The 18,731-nt window shown below is 47.4% G+C and overlaps 1 protein-coding gene across 17 annotated transcripts; it reads right to left on the bottom strand.

The window, feature by feature from the left end:
- Positions 1-3,651: 3,651 nt before the first annotated feature.
- Positions 3,652-18,641, bottom strand: NFYA (nuclear transcription factor Y subunit alpha). 17 transcript variants are annotated; one of them, XM_005529349.3, is made up of 10 exons: positions 18,503-18,641; positions 16,136-16,223; positions 14,395-14,481; positions 12,140-12,286; positions 10,742-10,873; positions 10,000-10,105; positions 9,413-9,579; positions 8,192-8,365; positions 7,700-7,801; positions 3,652-6,919 (listed from the first exon to the last, which is right to left on the bottom strand). In XM_005529349.3, exons 2-10 carry the CDS (start codon positions 16,208-16,210, stop codon positions 6,866-6,868), a joined length of 1,044 nt encoding a protein of 347 aa, XP_005529406.1. In that variant the 5' UTR covers positions 16,211-16,223; positions 18,503-18,641; the 3' UTR covers positions 3,652-6,865. The 17 variants fall into 17 exon arrangements, with proteins under 17 accessions (XP_005529406.1, XP_014113667.1, XP_014113665.1 ...); XM_014258192.2 differs by having other exon boundaries at positions 9,413-9,561; XM_014258190.2 differs by having other exon boundaries at positions 14,398-14,481.
- Positions 18,642-18,731: the final 90 nt, after the last annotated feature.

Genomic DNA, 18,731 nt, shown 5'->3' with positions numbered 1-18,731 from the left:
TTTGAACCCTGGTGGCACTCTGGAAGGGAATCCAAGCTCCCGAGCCTTCCCCAGGCTCACCAGATGCCGAGGCAAACACTGCTGGGCTGGATCCCCTGCACTGTGGATCAGAGCTGCCCCCACAGAAACACCCTTATTACAGGGACAGTAGGGGTGATGAACTGCGATTTTTATCCTGGAAACATAATCCAGTGTAAAGCACACAAAGTCCCCTCCCAGATTAACCTCATCACTTGTAAACATGAATGAAGATATCCTGGTTTTCCCTCTCCCCTCGTGGGGCTGAGTTCCTTCCTGCCCACCACTGCTCTGGTTGCTGCTGTTCTCCTGCTCCTCACCACCTCTACCAGAAGGAAAAGGGCAGGTGAAGCCCCTAAATCCTCTTGGCTGGTTTTCCTGCCCCTGCAGCTTGTCATTGCAGAAACCCAGGTATTGTCCACAGCAATCCTTGGCCAGGGAAGCAGAGATGAGCTGGGAGTGAGAGTCAGGTTTAAAATGAGCAGGGAAGGTACAGTTTTATACTCAGAAGTGTTTCTGGCCTTCATGGCAGGAAAAGGGATGGACTTTGGCAAACCCAAATCAGAAATCCCTGGTGTTTCATGCTGGTTCATCACTCCAGGGGATTATCCAACAGTTCCATCCATCCCTCATGGGCGTGAAAAGCTGCCTGGATTTGTTGGTTGTCTGACACCTTCTTTCAAGGCAGACACAAATCACTTTGCTGGTTTGAGGAAGCCCCAGCCCTTCTGCTTCTTTCTGCTTGTGGTAATAACAAAAATCCACAATGCTGATCATTAACTAGCCTTGAATCTGCAGGAACAACATCAAATCTTCATCGAAGGAAAACTTTGCTACCTGCAATCACCCCAAATATTCCATGTGCTGACTGTGCTCAGTCCTTTAACCCTTAGGAAGTGCAGTTTGTGCAAGTTTCCTACACATCTCTGAGCTCACATTCCCTTTCGCCACACACCCCTCTGCTCTTCCCCAATTTCAAGACAAGGAGGAAATATTTGTAGCTGTAGAGGAACCAAGGCTGATAGTCAGAAGCCAAGACTGCTCTTAAAACCACACAGCTCTGTTTGTACCCAGGTGCTGAGGGTGGTGGTGGGGTGAGGGAAAGGACACACCTGGAAGTACAATTTCTCTGGAAACAACTGTGCTTTTCAAACAGCACAGCACCTTGGTGGGCAAACCCAGAGGAAAGCTGTGGTGCATTTGCTTTTCCAAATTATTCTATTTTTAAATAGCAGGGAGCTGTAAACCCAAATACAGGAAACTGGTTGTATCTGGCAGCAGCTGATACATCACCACAGCCAGGCCGTGAGCTGCTTCCTCTGGACTTAAACATTCACCAAAAAAAAACTACTGCCCATTCTGGTCAGATTCAGCAAAGTGGTAAAAATCTGCTTTATTTTAAACCTACGAGTTTTTTCCTGGGCTTCAGAGAGACAAGGAATGCATTTGACATCTTCTAATAAACAAGGGGCTTCTTGGAAAATATTTGTCTACTTTATAGTATAAACTGTCATCAGCTTGAGTTCTTGAGGTGGAATTTACACTCCAAGATATTGATTTGTTTTACAAAGAAATAACTCTGTATTTCCCTGTTTGTTGTTTATTAACACACACCCGTGCTCCGGGATAAATCTAGCTTGACTTCATTACAAATTACACCCCTGTTGATCCAACTACAGAATCCTGTTATCGTGGTGATATGAACAAACATCCCTCAGGGATTATGGATAAATCCCCAACTTCAGCTGACTGAGATTTTCCTGTTAATTCCGTGAGCTGGAGACCGAGAATGCTGAACAGGACACAAAAATGGGTTTAATTTTTGGATATCAAGATTGCAGGAGGACTCCAGCCTGGATACTGGGTGGCAGAGGAGGCAAGGAAGGTGGGAAAGCAGGGAATACATCCATGGATTGGATAAACTCTTCTCTGTGAGTGCTTATGCAGTTCTGAAGGTGAGAGAGAAAAGTAAATTCTATTGACTTGCTTTGATGTGGCTACACGATACCAGTTTTTTAATATACCATTATATCTGAGATGATTTTATTATTCTACTGCAAATTGTCTGAAAAAAAAAAATAAAAGCTAGAAAAATACATCATAATAGCTAAAGAAACTGATTTCTGACTTCCTAAACAGGCTTGCGTGGTTGTTCTCCTCATTTCCTGTCCCTGCTTCCCATTCTGATCTTACAAACTGTCATTCCCTTCTTCTTTTTGTTTGTTTGTTTGGGTTGGGATTTTGTTTTTTTGCAATCATCACTGTATTGACCAATTCTGGAAAGAATTCATGACTTCCAGCTTTGTGCTTTGGAGGGTTTGAGATGCCAAAATGTTGGTGTGGGGTTTGTACCATTAACTATTTCTGATATCGCACTGAGTGTGCAGCTCCAATCCTGGGAAAAGCAGCATGCCCAGAGGGATTACAGGAGACTGGGAAATTCACTGTCGCTTAAAGCTTTCAAAGGCCACCCAATCCTTCTAAGAAGGAAAACTCTTTTTGTGCCAAAACACAGAAATAAGCTCAATCTGAGGGTCTTCATTCAGCAGTGTTTGGACTAAAAACAGATAAATGAGAGATAAATAAATTATCTAAAATTATCTAAATTATCTAAAAAAGATAATGAGAGGATCCCTGGGAGGTGGGGATGAGGAGGAACCACCTTCCTGGGAGATAACCTGGAATATAAGGGAATTAAATCTTGGAGAGAAGGGCGGGTGGGCACCTGAGGATGGAGCAGAACAGGTACAGATTCCATCACCACTTCCATGGACACTTCTGGTGCTCAGCTTCTAGGTGACTTCAGGAATAAATATGGAACACAACAAATCCTGCAGGAGGTACCAGAGCATCTCCATGAGTGCTGTGCCCACAGCTCTCAGGACATGGAGCCACTGCCAGGCACATTTCCCATCCCTTCCAGGTGGGAATGGTGGCACAGCCTCTTCCTGCCCAGCCCACACCCAGCACATGTGGGGTGCCCCACACTTGAGAGACAAATGGAGAAACAATGGCCAGCTCAAAGTCGGCCTTCCTTCCTTCAAGACCATCTTCTTTCTCTCCTGCCTTCCTGTCTTCTTTTTCTTTCTTGCCTTTCTCTTTTTTTCCTCTCCCAGCTCTGAGGGCTCTGCTCAGGCCTGGGCTCAGGCCTCTCCCCACACGCCGCCATCTTGAGGCACCGCCTCATCCCTGAGACAGAACCGCAGGCCAGGATGGAGGGTCCCGCTCCCACAGAAGCCCCAGACCAGGAGCACCTCTGAGGGGACACCCCGCTGTTCCTCAGTCCCCTCAGCACCCACAGCCCGGCCCTGGGGCCACAGGAGCAGCACCCAAAGGCAGTGATATGGCGGGATGGGGCTGAGGGGTGCCAAAATGGCTGCGCTGGCCCCACAGCGCACAGAGTGAGGGCAGGGCTGTCCGGCCGTGCTGGGGGTGAGGGCAGGGCTGTCCGGCCGTGCTGGGGGTGAGGGCAGGGGGTGAGGACAGGGCCTGTTTGGCCTCTTTTGGGGTATGGGGGTGCAGGGGTTTTGTTTGGCCACACCAGGTCAGGGCAGGGCTGTTCAGCCATCCTGGGTCAGGGCAGGAGCTGCCCACCCCACACCCCATCACAACATCCCAACACAGAGCAAAAGCTTCTCAGTTTATAAATTTTATTAGCTGGAGAGTGTACACAGTACTTACAATTGCATCTATTAAAGACCAAAATACACTTGAAAAAATGCATCATATAAAAAAAATTAAAAACTCTGAACTATGTACAAACTTTGCCTGACATTATGTTAAGCTCAAGGCCCCCCTATGCCCCTTCACAAAGAAAAGTTTATTTTTCCTCTCTTTTTAACATGCAGGGCCTTAAAGTTGTTTAGCATCACTTAAGGACCATTTTTTCCCAAATCCTGTTCTTTACACTCCTATAAATCTGGGTTTTGATGGGTTTGATGCTTCACTGCTCTGGGTCAAGCAAACACATTTCTCCCCAAGCCTCTTTCATCTTCACCCACTCTTTTACTCACTCCTAAAGTGGAGTTTTTGCTCAAGTATATCCAATCTACAACAAATTCAAATTTAATTACTGGGGAAGTTTGAACTGGACATGTCTCCAATTTTAACAGATTTCCCAGGAAAAGAAAGCAGATATTTTGGTACCATGGTGTTGACTGCTGGCTCCAACCTCACCAAATAAACACAACTTTCAGCAGTGATACACAGAACACAAAACAAATAAAAATATGACAGGAGCACTCAGGCTTTCACATCACTATTTAAAATATTAACAGTAAGACTTTCTAGAACACAAATCCCTATTTCTTCACACGCAACCTACAACAGCGGATTAGAGAACTTAGATACGAAGGGATATTGGGAAAAAGTTTACAAGTTCTTTAAGAAAAGTAATTACTCATTGAAAAAAAATTAAAATCTATGTCATAGCAATAATCTTACTTCCTGAACTTCCAGCTCTCAAAAAGGTGTTTCAGGACAGAGATTTATCATCAACTGAAGAGCAAAAAACATCATCGAGAGGCTCTTACTCCAGCACACAAATATTCCACCAACAAAATGTAGAGATGCTCCAAAAAATAATAAAAATAATTTACAGAAATTCTGCAAATCCAACTAAAATCCTGTAAGGAGAGCTGCACGTTCCTGAAATGGGGGAGGAAATGCTGCCTGAGGGTTTCAGAAGCCAACAGAGGAAAACCAGCACCATGCTGGAACTGGGCGAGGATTTAAGGCAGAAGCAACCAGAGGCCCTGGCGATGCCATCGATGTTAAAAATGCCCTTGAAATCAGGAGGAAAAAATCCTAATTAAGAATTGTGAGCAGTGTGCCAGATTATTGGTCTAACTTGGGACAAAAGCTGAAAGAAAGGTTTATTTGCCTGCCAGGAGCCAGGCCAGCTCCTCCTGCAGGTGTCTCCAAGTGTCCTGCCCAGCTCCAGCTGTGGGCAGGGACACGGAACCAGAATTCACACCAAGGAGATGAGCTGCTTTGAGAGACCCAGCTGCCAATTCCAAACTCCTTCTGCAGCTCCTCCTTGTCCTTCCACTGCTTCCACAAGGCATCCTTAAACCTGGACAGGGCTCCCTCTTCATCCAGGATTGCCTGCTCACAGCAAGGATCCAACATTTTCAACATTTCTCCTCCCTCCTCTCCCTCTTATACTCTCAGGTTTAGTATTTTTCTTTCATCCAAAGGAAATAGAATTTTCCAGGCTCTGTTCTTTTATATCCTCCCAGTCTTCTACAATTTGCTGATTTGTCCTCCACTTTGTCTTTAGCCATAAGCTTCCCATAAGTAAATGGGAAAGCATGGGAGGGAAGAAATGTAATTTTCAAGCTGCCTTTTTTTGCCACTTGAAATCAGTATTCACTGAATTTAACCCAGTCTCACCCATCCTCGGCTGCATTTCCTCAAAAACTCCTCATTCTTCAGCTTCACTTGGCCAGGTTCACATTCACCTAGCAACATTCCCAACCCCAAACCTCACTGCTGTGATCCAGTCTGAACTACAGGACACAAAAATGAGAAAATCTGTGACTCCAGTAAGTAGATGATTCCCAGAGCAGCCGTGAAACTCATCAAGGTGGGAGGGGACAGGAGTGGAATGGGGAGAAATCACCTGTTAATTGCTTTGAAGTACTGCTCCCATCACCAAAATTCAAATTATAATAGAGCAGGCTTAGAATCTAAATTAAAGCTCTATTGAGATGCTCAGCCCAAAGCCAGCTGTAGGTCATGGAAAAATCCTATTTTTTAAATAGTGTAAGTATTGCTCCTTTACTAAGTGCCACTTTTGTTTTGTTTTTTACAGCTTAATTTATAAAAAGCATGAAAGGTTCATCAGTATCTGCCTTCATCTGCTGAGTCCTTCAGGTACCTCAGGTTGAGCTGCCCCAGCTGCTGCTGTCCTGAATCATCCCTCACTCTGGAATTGTAGAAGTGATTTAGGCATCAGAAACTCCATCCCAACAACGGACAAGTGCTGCCACTCTGACACTGAGGGCTCCACGTCTCTTGGAGGAACCATGGTCTTCACTGGCAGGTGAGAAAGAAGATTTAAAAAACAAAAACATCAAAAAAAAATCCTTTGGAAGAGATTCACTTGAAAGTTTCAATCCTTTTTATACTTGCACCCAGTTTTCTTCCAAAGCAACAAGTACTGGCAATGAACATCCAAACCCACCCAGAGACTGATTTACTGACCCAATCCCCCCCACATCTCCCTCTCCCACCCCACTTGCAACAGAGACACAACACATCAAGTCCTGCAGTAATCTTGACTATTTCTAGCATTGACAGGATGGCTGATCCTTTCCCAGAGAAGAGCTTCTTTTACACATTTACAAGGTGGAATTGAAAAGAATCCCCTTCAGTTTCTGCCAGGGTCTGAAGTGCAACAGCAGGGCCCAGCTCAGGGAAAACCAAGTCCAAAGGGGCGAGGAGTGGATGGAATACCAAATCTCTGCTGGGCAAACACAGGCCTTTGGTGCAGCCACTCAGGGCTGGCTGCAGGAGCTGGAATCTGTTCCTGGACAGGGCTGAGCTGCACCAGCCATGGGGCTTGAGGTGGGAAAATGAAGGAAAACCAAAGGGATGAGCGCTCAGACTCCAAATTCCCTGTGTGGGATGGATCAGGAGAGGGCACCAAGTAAGTCTGAAAGGTTCTGTTTGTAGAGGTAAAACCTCAAGCACGTCCTCAACACGTGGTGCTTGCTCTGTGGAAAAGGACAGGCTGTGGCATGGAGATTGTCCCACTCCAGGATTCACTGGACACTGGGCAGGCAGGACAGGCTGGCAGGAGGGATGGGAATTCCCTTCAGGTGTTTTTCCCTGGAAGCAGGAGTTAGGAGACCCTGATCATCTGTGTCATCGCTTCTTCGTTGGTTTGACTCGGATCCTGCGGACACAAAAGGTAGGAAATTCCACAATTTTCCATGAAGCAAAGAGAACCACACACAACTATCAAGAGCAGACCCTCCTGCACTTCCCTTGATCTCCAAAAATGTCCTATTTTTCCTGGGTTTTACACAAAAATCCTAATGCCTCCCAGGAATTTGTTGTTTCTGGTATTTAGGAAGACTTAGGACTGGTCCAATATTTAGGAATGATTTTAGTTCAAAATAAGAAACACTCCCTGAAGGCATAGGACTGCTCTAAAGCACTGAGAAACCACAGAACCTGCTCATTCTACTCCACTGTGTCCATTCCTTTAAAAAATACCTTGCACTTCTTATGCAAATCAAGATGCAGCTAAGAATCTGATATTCCCATTTTTTAATTTTCCATCAGATTTAAGATAAGGTGTTCCTACCTTTAAATTCATGTCCTGAAAGAACACCCCAGTACCCAAAAGAAAGGCTGTTTTACAAATACAGAATATTGGTGTGCATTTATCCTAGGAACTACAAAGTGAACACACTTCTATCCACATTATTGTCATTTAATTCCTCAGGGCAAACATCCCTTGCTCTCCACAAGCAGGGACAGGAGGTTTTATTCCCAATGCTTGGAATAAATTTAAAGGCAGGGAGGGATGAGGGGTCAGCAGTAGAGAAAATCAGAGCCAGGGAGGGACAAGGATCAGCAGCCAAGCCCAAAACCACAAACAAAGCAGCACAGGCACCTCTGATGTGTGTCCTGAAGGGTTGAAAGGGGATTTGCCCCAAACCCCACTCACCTGCATGTGAGGGCTGTCCTTTTCCTTGGGGGAGAAGAAGCGGCCCCCCTCTCCCCGTTTCCTGGCCATGGCGTGCCGGTGCCGGGACTCGTGCAGGTATTTCTGCAGTGAGGGAAGGAGCAGGTGAGGGAGCAGCCTCACCTCTTCCCAGTCACTGCTTTCCCAGGGGAAATTCCCATCCCCTGCCCCACAGACCCCCAGTCACTGCCTCTCCAAGGGAAATTCCCAGTCCCCATCTATCCCCTGCTCCACAGACACCATGCTGTCAGTGCATGCTCACACACAGCTCCAGACACTCCCAAAAACACCCAAAGAAAGCAGAATTATCCTCGAGGGACTTAAAAAATTTACTCTGATGTAGCCCACGAACAACAACAAAAACATTGTAAAACTGAGGAACACCAAGATTCTAATCCTCATTTTCCAGCCCAGGTGGGATTCTGTGCCTTTCTCACAGAGCAAGCCTGTGTTAGATCCTGGTTTTATTCTCACCCTTCTCTCTTTGGGGATTTTTCCCTCTGCTTCCAGCTTGGCCCGTGCCTGCCTCCTCTTCAGGATGCGGTGGTACTGCTTGGCATTGACATAGAGGGGCTCCTCTTCCAGCATCTCTGCTCCAGGCAAAGGGATCCTCTGGATGGCTGGGACAGAGCCAGCTCCAGGCACCATCTGTACAGAGAACCTGGGTTTAGTTCTTGCAGCTCAGCACACAAACTGAACAGGAAAATGGCATTCAAAGCCCCACTATTGAAACAGAAACTGGGTTTTGCTCAAGTAACGCAGCTACTTAAATGAAAAGGAGCAATAAAAGTGTTCTCAAACTGCAGAACCAATTAAAACAAATCAATTCCTTATCAGTCCTGCTTGGTTTTCCTGATGAAGGTAAAATTTCAATACAATTCCTTGACTGTTGCTGCTTCTTGGACAATTAAACTAACAGGACATGGCCCATGCTTCCCTTTATTTTGGGTTGTCTCTTATTTCAATTACTTCATTTCAGAGCATCTCTAAGCCAAAACTGCAGAGCTGCTGACCTCTAGTGGGGACCAACAGCACTCAAGAGCCTCACACTACAATGAAATAGGAAGTGGCAGGAAAAATCTCTAGAAGCAATGGAAACAAATCCTAAGGGATACTCAAGAAAACCAGAAGTGACTCAATCTATTTAAACCTTTGCTCATCAGCTCACAGCTCAGTTTGCATTTCAGTTTCTAGATTTCTGAGCTGCTGTGGGAGAGACAGAGTCCAGAGCAAAAATCACAGCAGGATCCAGGCCTTTGAAACTGAAAATTTTTATTATTTATACTTTGAACTAATGGAACTTACAGAGAGAACTGACCACAGTATCTCAATCTCAGACAGAAGTTTATCAGAGAACCAGGGAATCACCAGATGGTTTGGGTTGAATCTTAAGGATCACCCAACTCCAACCCTCTACCACGGGCAGGGACACCTTCCACTATCCCAGGGTGCTCCAGCCTGGTCTTGAACACTTCCAGGCATGGAGCAGCCACAGCTTCTCTGAGCACCTCGTGCCAGGGCAACCCCACCCTCCAGGGAGGAATTCCTTCCCAATATCCCACCCAACCCTGCCCTCCTTAAACTTAAAGCCATTCCCACTATCCTATCCCTACCCCTGTGAAAATCCCACTAGATTTGAGTACAAACACCTTGAAGCCCAGCCTCCAGAGGCAGCAGTGGAAATTTCACACCTACCATGACCATTCCCCCTGAATTGACCACGTTCCCAGCCACTGGCAGTGTCACTGTGACCGTCCCCTGGCCACTGCTGGTGGTGTTGGTGTTGGCTCCTGTTTGGACAATCTGGGCTCCAGCCAGGCTGGCTGCAGGAATGGTGATCATGCCTGTAACAGGGACTGTAACTTTAAGGAAGTAGAACACAAAAGGAAAGAAAAAAAAGGAAAAGAAAAAAAAAAAAGAGAGAAAAAAAAAGAAACAAAAACATGCACACAAAAAGAAGGGAACAGCATTAGTCCCACTTCTGTGTTTTACTCATTCATCCTTCCAAAACATGCAGCGAGTCAGGAAAGTGTTAAAGTGAGGGATTAAATTCCATCAGAATTCCTGGTTTTTGCATTTGTAACCTCACTGTGAGTAACCACATACTCTTGAGGTGGAAAAGCAAAATTAAGGGGTTTTATTCTACCAGCCCTTGCCAGAGACAAAGAGATTTTCTGGTTCTGGGGTAAGAACCCTGGAGTGAATTCCTGCAGAGCACACAAACACCTCAATAAATAAAAAGCCTCCCAGAGAGGTGCCCTGGCTCCTCCCAGCCCTCCTACCTTGCTGCAGGATGGTGCCATCAGCATTCACGGGCTGGTACACGATGGTCTGGCCCTCAGCAGCCTGGGCAACCTGCTGGCCTTGCACTGCTATCTGCTGCTGGGTCTGAACAAAACACAGAGCACAAAAACGTTACAAACTGCCTCTTTTTTCCAGTGTTTACAATTCCTGAATGAACACATGGTGCTTGAGGTGTTCCAGGCTTTTATTTCTGTTGGCTCATTAGCAGCAGTAAGAAATAGGCTGGAGCACAGAGCAAATACCTGGAGATCAAACACCTGAAGCACATGTAAGATGCTTTTTCCAACAGTTCAATTCAATAATGAAAAAAACCCAAACTCTAGGTTTCCTGTCTCACTATGAAGATGTGAAAGAACTGTTCTGCTCCGAAATTTAATTTTGGCCCTAACCAAAAGCATCAGCAGAAACCCCAGGTGTGACTGGACTACTGTACACAATGGCCCAAGTATGGAATTAGCAATGCTTCATGTTTTCAAAATTCAACAAAGACAAAAACAACCACGAACCAATAAAATACAGAAACACGATGGAGAAAAACATGCAATCTAATTTTTCTGCCCCAGAGTCATGTATGAAACACTACAAAAACATGACACTTGTTCTCAAGTTCTCCTCAATATTAATAATTCCTTTTTTTTTTACTTAACCACATCTTAAGTAATTTGCCAAGTTTCTTTTCCTGCTCCTCTGCAGAAAAGCCTTTCATGCTGGTGCAGTTACCTGTGTCTGGCCAGCAGTAACTGCAGTCTGGGGCTGCTGTATAATGATCTGCTGGGTCTGGCCCTGCTGCCCCTGTACCTGCACAGCCTGCCCACCTTGAATCTGAATCTGACCTGGCTGGACCAACTGAATCTGTGGAAGAAAGAGTCAGAAAGGAACATTAACTATGCCTCTGATTTCTCCCTCCTCAGCCTCAGCATGACCAAGTCATCTCTGAGGGTGATTTACTGTTGCACAGAAAAAGGAAGCAGAGACTCTTCTCTTTTTCCAGTTGAAAATGAGGAGTTTTAATGGATTGCTCCCTGTGACACAGCCACACAGGGCAGAGGGACCAGCATGCTGTGTCACTGTGCTCCAGCAGCTCTGCACTGCTTACACAATAAATCACTCAGGAGAAATCAATTATTCACATCCACTGGGAACAAATAGTCAGGTGGAAGAGGAGGACTAAGATTTAAGACATCTGTGGGGTGTTAATTATCCAGCACTCAGAAGTACTTCTGGGATATATCAAGTTGTCCTCAGCTTTGCAGAGTCTCTCCACCACTGTGGAACATTCTTAGATTAAAGAAGAGCTGGAATATGGTTTGAAGTTTGTGTTTAAAAATACAGTTATGGATTTTCCTCCACCAACCAGACTGAGAAGAACCCCATACAAATCACAGTGGTTTTCAACAAAGGAAATTTCAAATAAACCTCTCAAAACACCAAGACATCATTTGCCTTCCTGGACTGTGCTGGGTTCCTAAGTCCCATCCTAAATCATCAGGACACTTTCATTATGCCATGGTTACAGTTCTTCCTTTTGCTTTTGAGGAACTTCAACCACCTCCTAAAATTTACCAACTGTCTTTTAAACAGGTTATTACATCCAAAACAGTCCGTTTTCTACACTTCCTTCACCACTGACTTCTGTGCAACAGGGATGTTTAAACTCCCCTTCAGCCATCACATATTAGAGAGACTCAAGCACAAGTTACTTGCAAGCTTTCTTAAATAATTTTTTTTTAAATCCTCTTTCTGAGCCATAAATTGAACAGGCACGAGATCCCCAAACTACATTGCAAGGGCCAGATAAAATACCCCAACAAACAAAAATCCTGCTCTAGGGGAAGGTATCCCTGCCTATGGCAGGCTTTAAGATCTCATCCAACCCAAATCATTCCATGACAAAAAAACCCAAACCAACCCAGCTGTGTTTTAGTATTGACCTAAAAGGTTCGCACCAGGCCATAAAACATAAAAACCGAGTTCATAAAGGACTTTCAGTCATTCCCACCATGCCAGAGCCACCAAGCACCACCTCTGCCTGGTTTTGGGGTGCTGAGCAGAGCCCCAGGTGGCAGTGGCAGCATCCCAGAGCGTGCCCAGGCTGTGCAGTGCCCCGGGGTGTCTCACCTGCTGCAGCCCCTGCGTGCCGGACACAGGCACCTGCATGATGGTCTGGCCCTGGCCCCCGGGCACGGCCTGCACCATGATGGGCTGGCCCGTGGAGGTGATGAGCTGGCCCCCGCTCACCTGCACCATCAGCGGCTGCCCCTGCACCTGCCAACAACAAGGCAACAATGAAAACCCCGCCAGAGTAGCCCCAGAGCTCACCTGTGGCACTGTGGGGGCAGAGGAACTGGGAAACTGGCACTGAGCTGCTTCAGCTCTGGGTTCCGGGATGTGCTATGGATTTAGTGAATTATCTGCTTCTCTTGCAGTCTAGTTGTTATAAAGCATGAAAACCACATTTTCCAGCCACAAGAAGAACCTTCATGCACAGCCCAAGAGCAAAGTGGGATAAAAAACTTCAGTATTGACCTCACGATTACTGGTTTTTAATTGAGGTTCCTATCAGAGCCCTGTTCTGAGGTGGCTTCAGCTCCCTCCAATTTAATGCCTACAGCATTCCCATCTCCAAACTGACACAGAGCATGGGATGTGCTGAGAGAAACTCTCCATGGTTATCGAGGGAAATTTTAACTGGAGTAACACAAAATGGAGTTCAGGGAGGAAAAGTCAAAGTGCATGAGCAGCAACCACTTCTGGGCCCAAAAAGGCTTAGACTGGAAATATAAATATAAATATAAATATAAATATAAATATAAATATAAATATAAATATAAATATAAATATAAATATAAAGTGTGAAGGTGGGGAGGCCCTGGCACAGGTTGCCCAGAGAAGCTGTGGCTGCCTCTGGATCCCTGGAAGTGTCCAAAGACAGGCTGGACAAGGCTTGGAGCACCCTGGGATAGGGGAAGGTGTTGGGGCTGGAACCAGGTCAGCTTTAAGGTCCCTTTCCACCCAAACCAGTCTGGGATTCTGTGGTGACTTTGGCCTGAGGATCTCTGGACTCCTGGACCTGGTATCTCTCTGGTCACTGGGAAAAAGGCCCATGAGAAGAACAAGGGGAAAACCTCTCTGTTTGTACCCCCTCACCTGCCAAGTCCCCAGATTCCCCAAACACATCTTGAAAAATGCTCTACATTCAACGCCTAAATACAAAATGAGTCTCATGAACTCGGGAATCACAAAACTTGATTTGTTTAGGAACAAGAGCATCGCAATGTGGTAAAGCCACTGAGTTCCTGGGTTTCACACCCCGGGGGGTGAGGAGCCAAATCCTGCCCTGGCAATTTGAGTTTCCAGGTCCCCACTCTGTCCCTCAGCCTGTCCGTGTCCCATCCAAAGCCCTCAGCCTCTGGGCTGGATCACACGGGGAGGAGCATGCTCAGGTCAGCACAGGGAAGCACAGGCAGCAGCACAATATTCAAGAAGCAGAAAGGAAAACAAGACATTTCAGGATTTTTGTTAATGAATTAGAGCAAGGCAAAATAGAAAAAAAAAAATGGTAGGGAGAACATAAAAACAACCAGAGGCCCCAGTGAGCCCAGCAATCCAAGTCACGCAGCAGTTGAGATTTGAACTCTGAACATAAAAAATGCTGTGTTAATTCTGCACCTGGCAGGGCCATTCCAGCCCCTTGGAACCACCCTGCTCTGAAGAATTACAAACAAAACCAGAATACTGAGTGCCCACGGTCTGTCAACTGCTCTACAAAGGGCTCCTGGAAAGCCTGGGTGAGTTAAGGAAATGGAGGCTGCAAGAGAGGAAATACTTCACACTGAAACCAATTTCTTTCCAAACTGGGATGTACTTGCTGTTTGGATTCACATGGCTCCTGGGTTTCCCTGTGTTGTTCACAGGTAAATAAGGAATTAGATCTCTCAGTGCCACAGAGGCCAACATTTTCCCCAGGTGCCCTTTCAGTCACAGGTGAGAAGGTTCCACTGTCCAATCTCAGGCTCTGGCACCACCTCTGTCTGTCTCATGCAGTGAAGGCAGAGCCCTCCTCAGGGGAGAGCTGAGAACCCTCCTTTCCTTGGAATTACAGGAAATCTTTTGGGTTTATCCGTACTGTTACTTCCTCGTTTTGGTGTTTTTAACTTTGAAATTGCATCAAACCACAATTCCCTTCCAGAATTCCTGGCATGCACCTGGGAACAGCTCCAATCCCATGGCAAACCCTACAGGCAGCACCCAGCAGAGATTCCTGCTCCACATCCCCCTACTCCTCCTGGAAACCCTAGGAAAACACAGCATTAGATATGTGGTGCTGGGGAGGGTCATGCAGTGCTCAGAAACACAATCAGAGAGGTCACCACTACCTGGAGGGTCTGGACTTGCTGGCCTGAGGCCGATGCCACCTGGGCCTCAGTCTGCAGCTGGACAGCTGTGACACCTCCCTGCTGCTGGGAACAGGAACAGGGAGAGCTTGAAACATGGAAATGCACAACACACTGCTGGGACAGGGGGTGGGGTTCATACACACTGCTCCAGGAACATGAGGAATGGGAATTTCAGCAAACCTAAGGATGGAGTTCCCTGGAACTGCATGTGGCACTGCCAGGCTTCAATACCGCAACACACAGGGAACAGGGGGGATCATTTGGCAGGATTTCAAGCTCAGTTTCAGGGTTTTAGTTTTGAAGTTTCAGGCTTCAATATCCCAAATCACAGGGAACAGCAGGGAAAATGTTGCAGGATTTCAAGCTCAGTTTCAGGGTTTTAGTCTGCTCACTGCCCAAGTTTGGCACTGTGAAGGGCTCCAGATTTTGGGTACACTGGTTTGTCCCAACAAAATCTTTTCTGCAGCACAGTCTGAGCTCATCTCTGCTACCCCTGTGTCGGTGTCTGCCCACCAGTGACCCTGAGGGACAGTCTGGAGAAGCTGCAGGAGCAGTCAGAGCTAAAAGTCTTTTCTATCTTTAGTCTCTTTGCTAAGAATCCCAAAATACTCCCAGTAACTGTGTTAGCATGGGGAGATGAAGGACAGCTCCCTCCCAAGTGCTGCAACAGCCTGGTAAAAACAACTTATTTTAGCAAAATGTTTCATGTCAGACATAGGCTTAAAGAAGTTGTACTGCAAATGAAAGCCAAGAGATGGTTTTATCTCCTTTTCACCTAGAAAATGTCAATAAACCAACTACATCCTTGGTTATCTGCTGCAAACAGTTATTTCAGATAATCCTGAATATAAAATGTTTTCATCTCAAGTGCAATCTTGTTCTGGCTGATAAAGTCAGCTCCAGCTAAACCCAGTGGAAGGATTTGGTCCCTGCTGAGGCCAAAGCAAAGCAGATCTCCCTGAAAACATCATCCAGTGGCTCAGCCCTTTGCATGGCAAACCACCAAACCCACCGTGAACTACAACAGAAGACGCAACAAAAAATTCAGCAGCAGCTGAGAAAACATCCCCAAATCTGAACAGGGAAAGCTTAACAGCCAAAATCAGTAAGGCCTCAAAATTCAGCCCTGATATTCTGCACATTGAAACATGAACTTCTTTGTGGGATGGATGAGTTCATCCAAAGCTACATGGTTGGTTTAATTCCTGTTCTGTGTGTTTGATTTGCTCCACCTGTTCTTCTGAAACAAAGAATCTCTAGAAATGTTCATTTGATAAAGCTGGAGGAAATCTCTGTGGGCTTGAACAAAACCTATTTCAACTTGGGGGGAATTCTTCTTGTGAACAACTGATTGTTTCTGTTAATATTCTGTTTCCTTCATTTTCAGAGATGTGTTAATATACTTTTATATGTCTTTATATTTTACTTTCCCCATGTCACTACAATTTTGCAAACTCACTGCTACACTGAAATTTGGTCACTTGGACACCTGCAACTTAATTTTAATTTTATATAAATTTTTATATTTATATAAAATTTTATAAATTTTATTTTTAAAATATAGTAAGTGCATTTTAAAACACCACATTTAGTCTGACTTCCAGATAGGTGCCATCAGTGCCCAGGTGACAGAAGTCAGGTGAACAGGTACCCAGGAGGATCCAGATTGTGCTGCTGTGCCCCTCTGAGGGGTGCAAAGGGCTCCCACATTCCGTACCTGCTGCTGGATCTGCCCTGCCTGCACCACGATCTGCTCTGTGGAGCTGCTGCTGTTGGTCGTGTACTGCTCCATGGTGCCTCAGCCCCTGCAAGACAAACAAAAAGCGGGTGATCTGCTGTCCCCAGAACGGGAATTCCCTTTGCCCCCCAGCAGCTGCCAAGCCAAGCAAACCAGGAGCTGCCCCAGGGCAGAGCTCTCCCAGAGCTGCTCCATCTCAGCAATAAACAGAGCTGGCACTTCAGGCACATCCAACCTGAGTGAGCAGCAAAACCACCTCAATTCTGTCCCAGATTTCATGGACTTCACCAGTTCTCTGAATCTGCACCTCCTGGCCTCCAGCCAGGTGCCCACACAGGGGAACATCTGCTGGAAAACCTCAGGAAATGCAACCTTTAGGTGTGAAACTGAACTGCACTTCAAGAATTCAGCAGAGCTGTGAAGGCTTCTCTCCTTCCCCCACTACACACCACGCTCTCCTCATTTTTCTTCCCTCCCCTCCTGGAATGGTTTGGGTGAGAAGAGACATTAAAGCCCACCCAGTGCCACCCCCTGCTGTGGGTAGGGACACCTTCCATCATCCCAGATTGCTCCCACCTGGCCTTGGACACTTCCAGGGATCCACACAGCCCCTAACCCAGGGCCTCCCCACCCCTTCAGGGAGGAATTTTTTCTCAAAAGAGGTATTTACACACTCAAATATATCCTTCATGCATTTTGGGAACCACCAGCAGATTTCCCAGCACATCCATCCTCTCGCTGCCTTTCATTCCTTGGCCCTTTCCCTGCGCACATCAACACCACCGTGCTGAAATGAAAACACCATTTCCCTGCCACTGCTTCTCTCCTCACTGGCCCAACAACAGCAGAATTATTACTGTAGTGAGGAGTTTGATTTATGCCACGACTGAACAAGTTCCTGCTACACTGCTGCAAGAAAACACAGCCTGGAACTTTAATTTTCCATGTCTAAAGCAACAAAACCTCCGGCTCTCTCAATTTTTCAAGGAATGCTGACAGGATTAAGTCACAGACTCTCTGTACCCGTTGCTGTGGTTACTGCTGCTGTTTGAGCTCCATCCTTTGCCCATTTCCTGACACGTTTTCATAGCCAGAATAAAAGAAGATAAATATTCTTTCTGAAAATGCTGCTTTCAGGGTCTCATTTCAATTTCACACTGGATACTTCATTTCTGCCTTAAATTAAAATCTTTAATTAAAACATTAACAGCTGTGTAATCCCAACACTCTACAGCAGCTGCCCAAAGTTCTGGACAAGGTTTTACCAGTTCTAAATCCTCATCATCCAAGGGATTATCTCATCCCCTTCATTAAACACAGAGTAGTCAAGTTAAATATTAAAGATCAGGGATCAATCAGTGGCAGAGGATGGCAGCTCCTCCCCCAGTGAGCTCATGGGCAGCTCCTCCTCACCGGGAATGCTCTGGGAGCGACGGAGTGCTCCAGTTCCAGCAGCAATTTATATAGACATGATGTATATACATTAAAACTATACTGAGTTGTACGGGACTCTTTAGGACCATCGAACTCCTGGCCCTGCACAGGACAGCTCCAAAAATATATAGAGATTTATATATATACATATATAATATACATAATTTATCTTTATACAAATATAGCTGTACCAGGAACACTTTCCTCATCAACCAACCCACACCAAGAGCAAACCAGTGGCATAAACAGTCCGAGAGCTCCAGAGTATCACTTTAACCGAGTCACGGAGCTCCTGAACGGGCAGAGCCGCTGCGGTTCCCGTGGGATCCCCGCGCTCCAAGGACACCGCGGAGCCGCACGCCCACACCCGGAGCGGGTTTTAACCGGGCAGCGCGGAGGGGGCGGTCTGAGCACGACACGTGGAGCCCAGGTTTAGCTCCCGACTGCGTGCGGGAGCCAGGGATGGCCCGGGGCTGTCGTTTCAGTGCGGGAAGCTGCGGCCCGGGGGTCTCTCGGTGTGCTCGAGCCCCTGGCTGCCCCAAGGGCCGGCCCTGTTGCCGGAGCACCGCGTGCCCGGACACATCTGGGGAGGCGACACCGCACACACCGGGACCGGACGGTGCAGCCCAGCCCCCTCCGCCAGTGAGGAGGCTCCCGGGCAGGGCGGGGCGCTGCGGGCCCCGCCGGGGGAAGAAGCCAGGCCCCGCTGCGGCGCTCGGCCCCGCGCCCCCGGCCCGGCCGTGGAGTTCCCGAGCCCCGCTATTCGCGGCCCCACTCGACCCCGCTCGCCCTGCGGCCCCAGCCCAGCCCGGCCCGGCCCGGCCCGGCCCCGGTTCCCCCCTCAGCCCCTGAGTGGCCGCGGCCCCGCCAATCCCGGCGCGCGGGGGCTCCATATTGGCCGCTCGCGCTCACCGTGCCGCGCTGCCCGGTCCGCGCCCCGCGCTGATTGGCTCCGCCGCGGGGCCCCGAAGCCCAATCAGCGCCCGCACTCGCCCGCCGCGCAAAATGGCGCCCAACCGCGGACAAAGGGGGCGAGGGGCGGGGCCCCGCCCGGCCGCGGCCGCCCAACCGCGCGCCTCGCCCTGCCTGGCTCCACTGCGCCTGCGCGGGGGCCGTGGCGCGCACGCTCAGGCAGGGCCCC

This window comes from Pseudopodoces humilis, chromosome 26, assembly GCF_049639895.1.
Source record: "Pseudopodoces humilis isolate 2021_Gansu_Grassland_sample_001 chromosome 26, ASM4963989v1, whole genome shotgun sequence".
In the NCBI taxonomy this organism is placed as follows: domain Eukaryota; kingdom Metazoa; phylum Chordata; class Aves; order Passeriformes; family Paridae; genus Pseudopodoces; species Pseudopodoces humilis.
Note: the sequence above shows the minus strand (reverse complement) of the source record. Positions and strands in the feature narration are given on the sequence as shown.

Excerpts from the sequence above, each read along its gene's own strand:
- NFYA (XM_005529349.3), bottom strand. The coding sequence starts at position 16,210 with ATGGAGCAGTACACGACCAACAGCAGCAGCTCCACAGAGCAGATCGTG. Across the intron at positions 12,287-14,394 it reads AAGTCCAGACCCTCCAGGTA|GTGCAGGGGCAGCCGCTGAT; the intron begins GTGGTGACCTCT and ends TGTTGTTGGCAG. Across the intron at positions 10,874-12,139 it reads GCACGCAGGGGCTGCAGCAG|ATTCAGTTGGTCCAGCCAGG; the intron begins GTGAGACACCCC and ends TTTCTTCCACAG.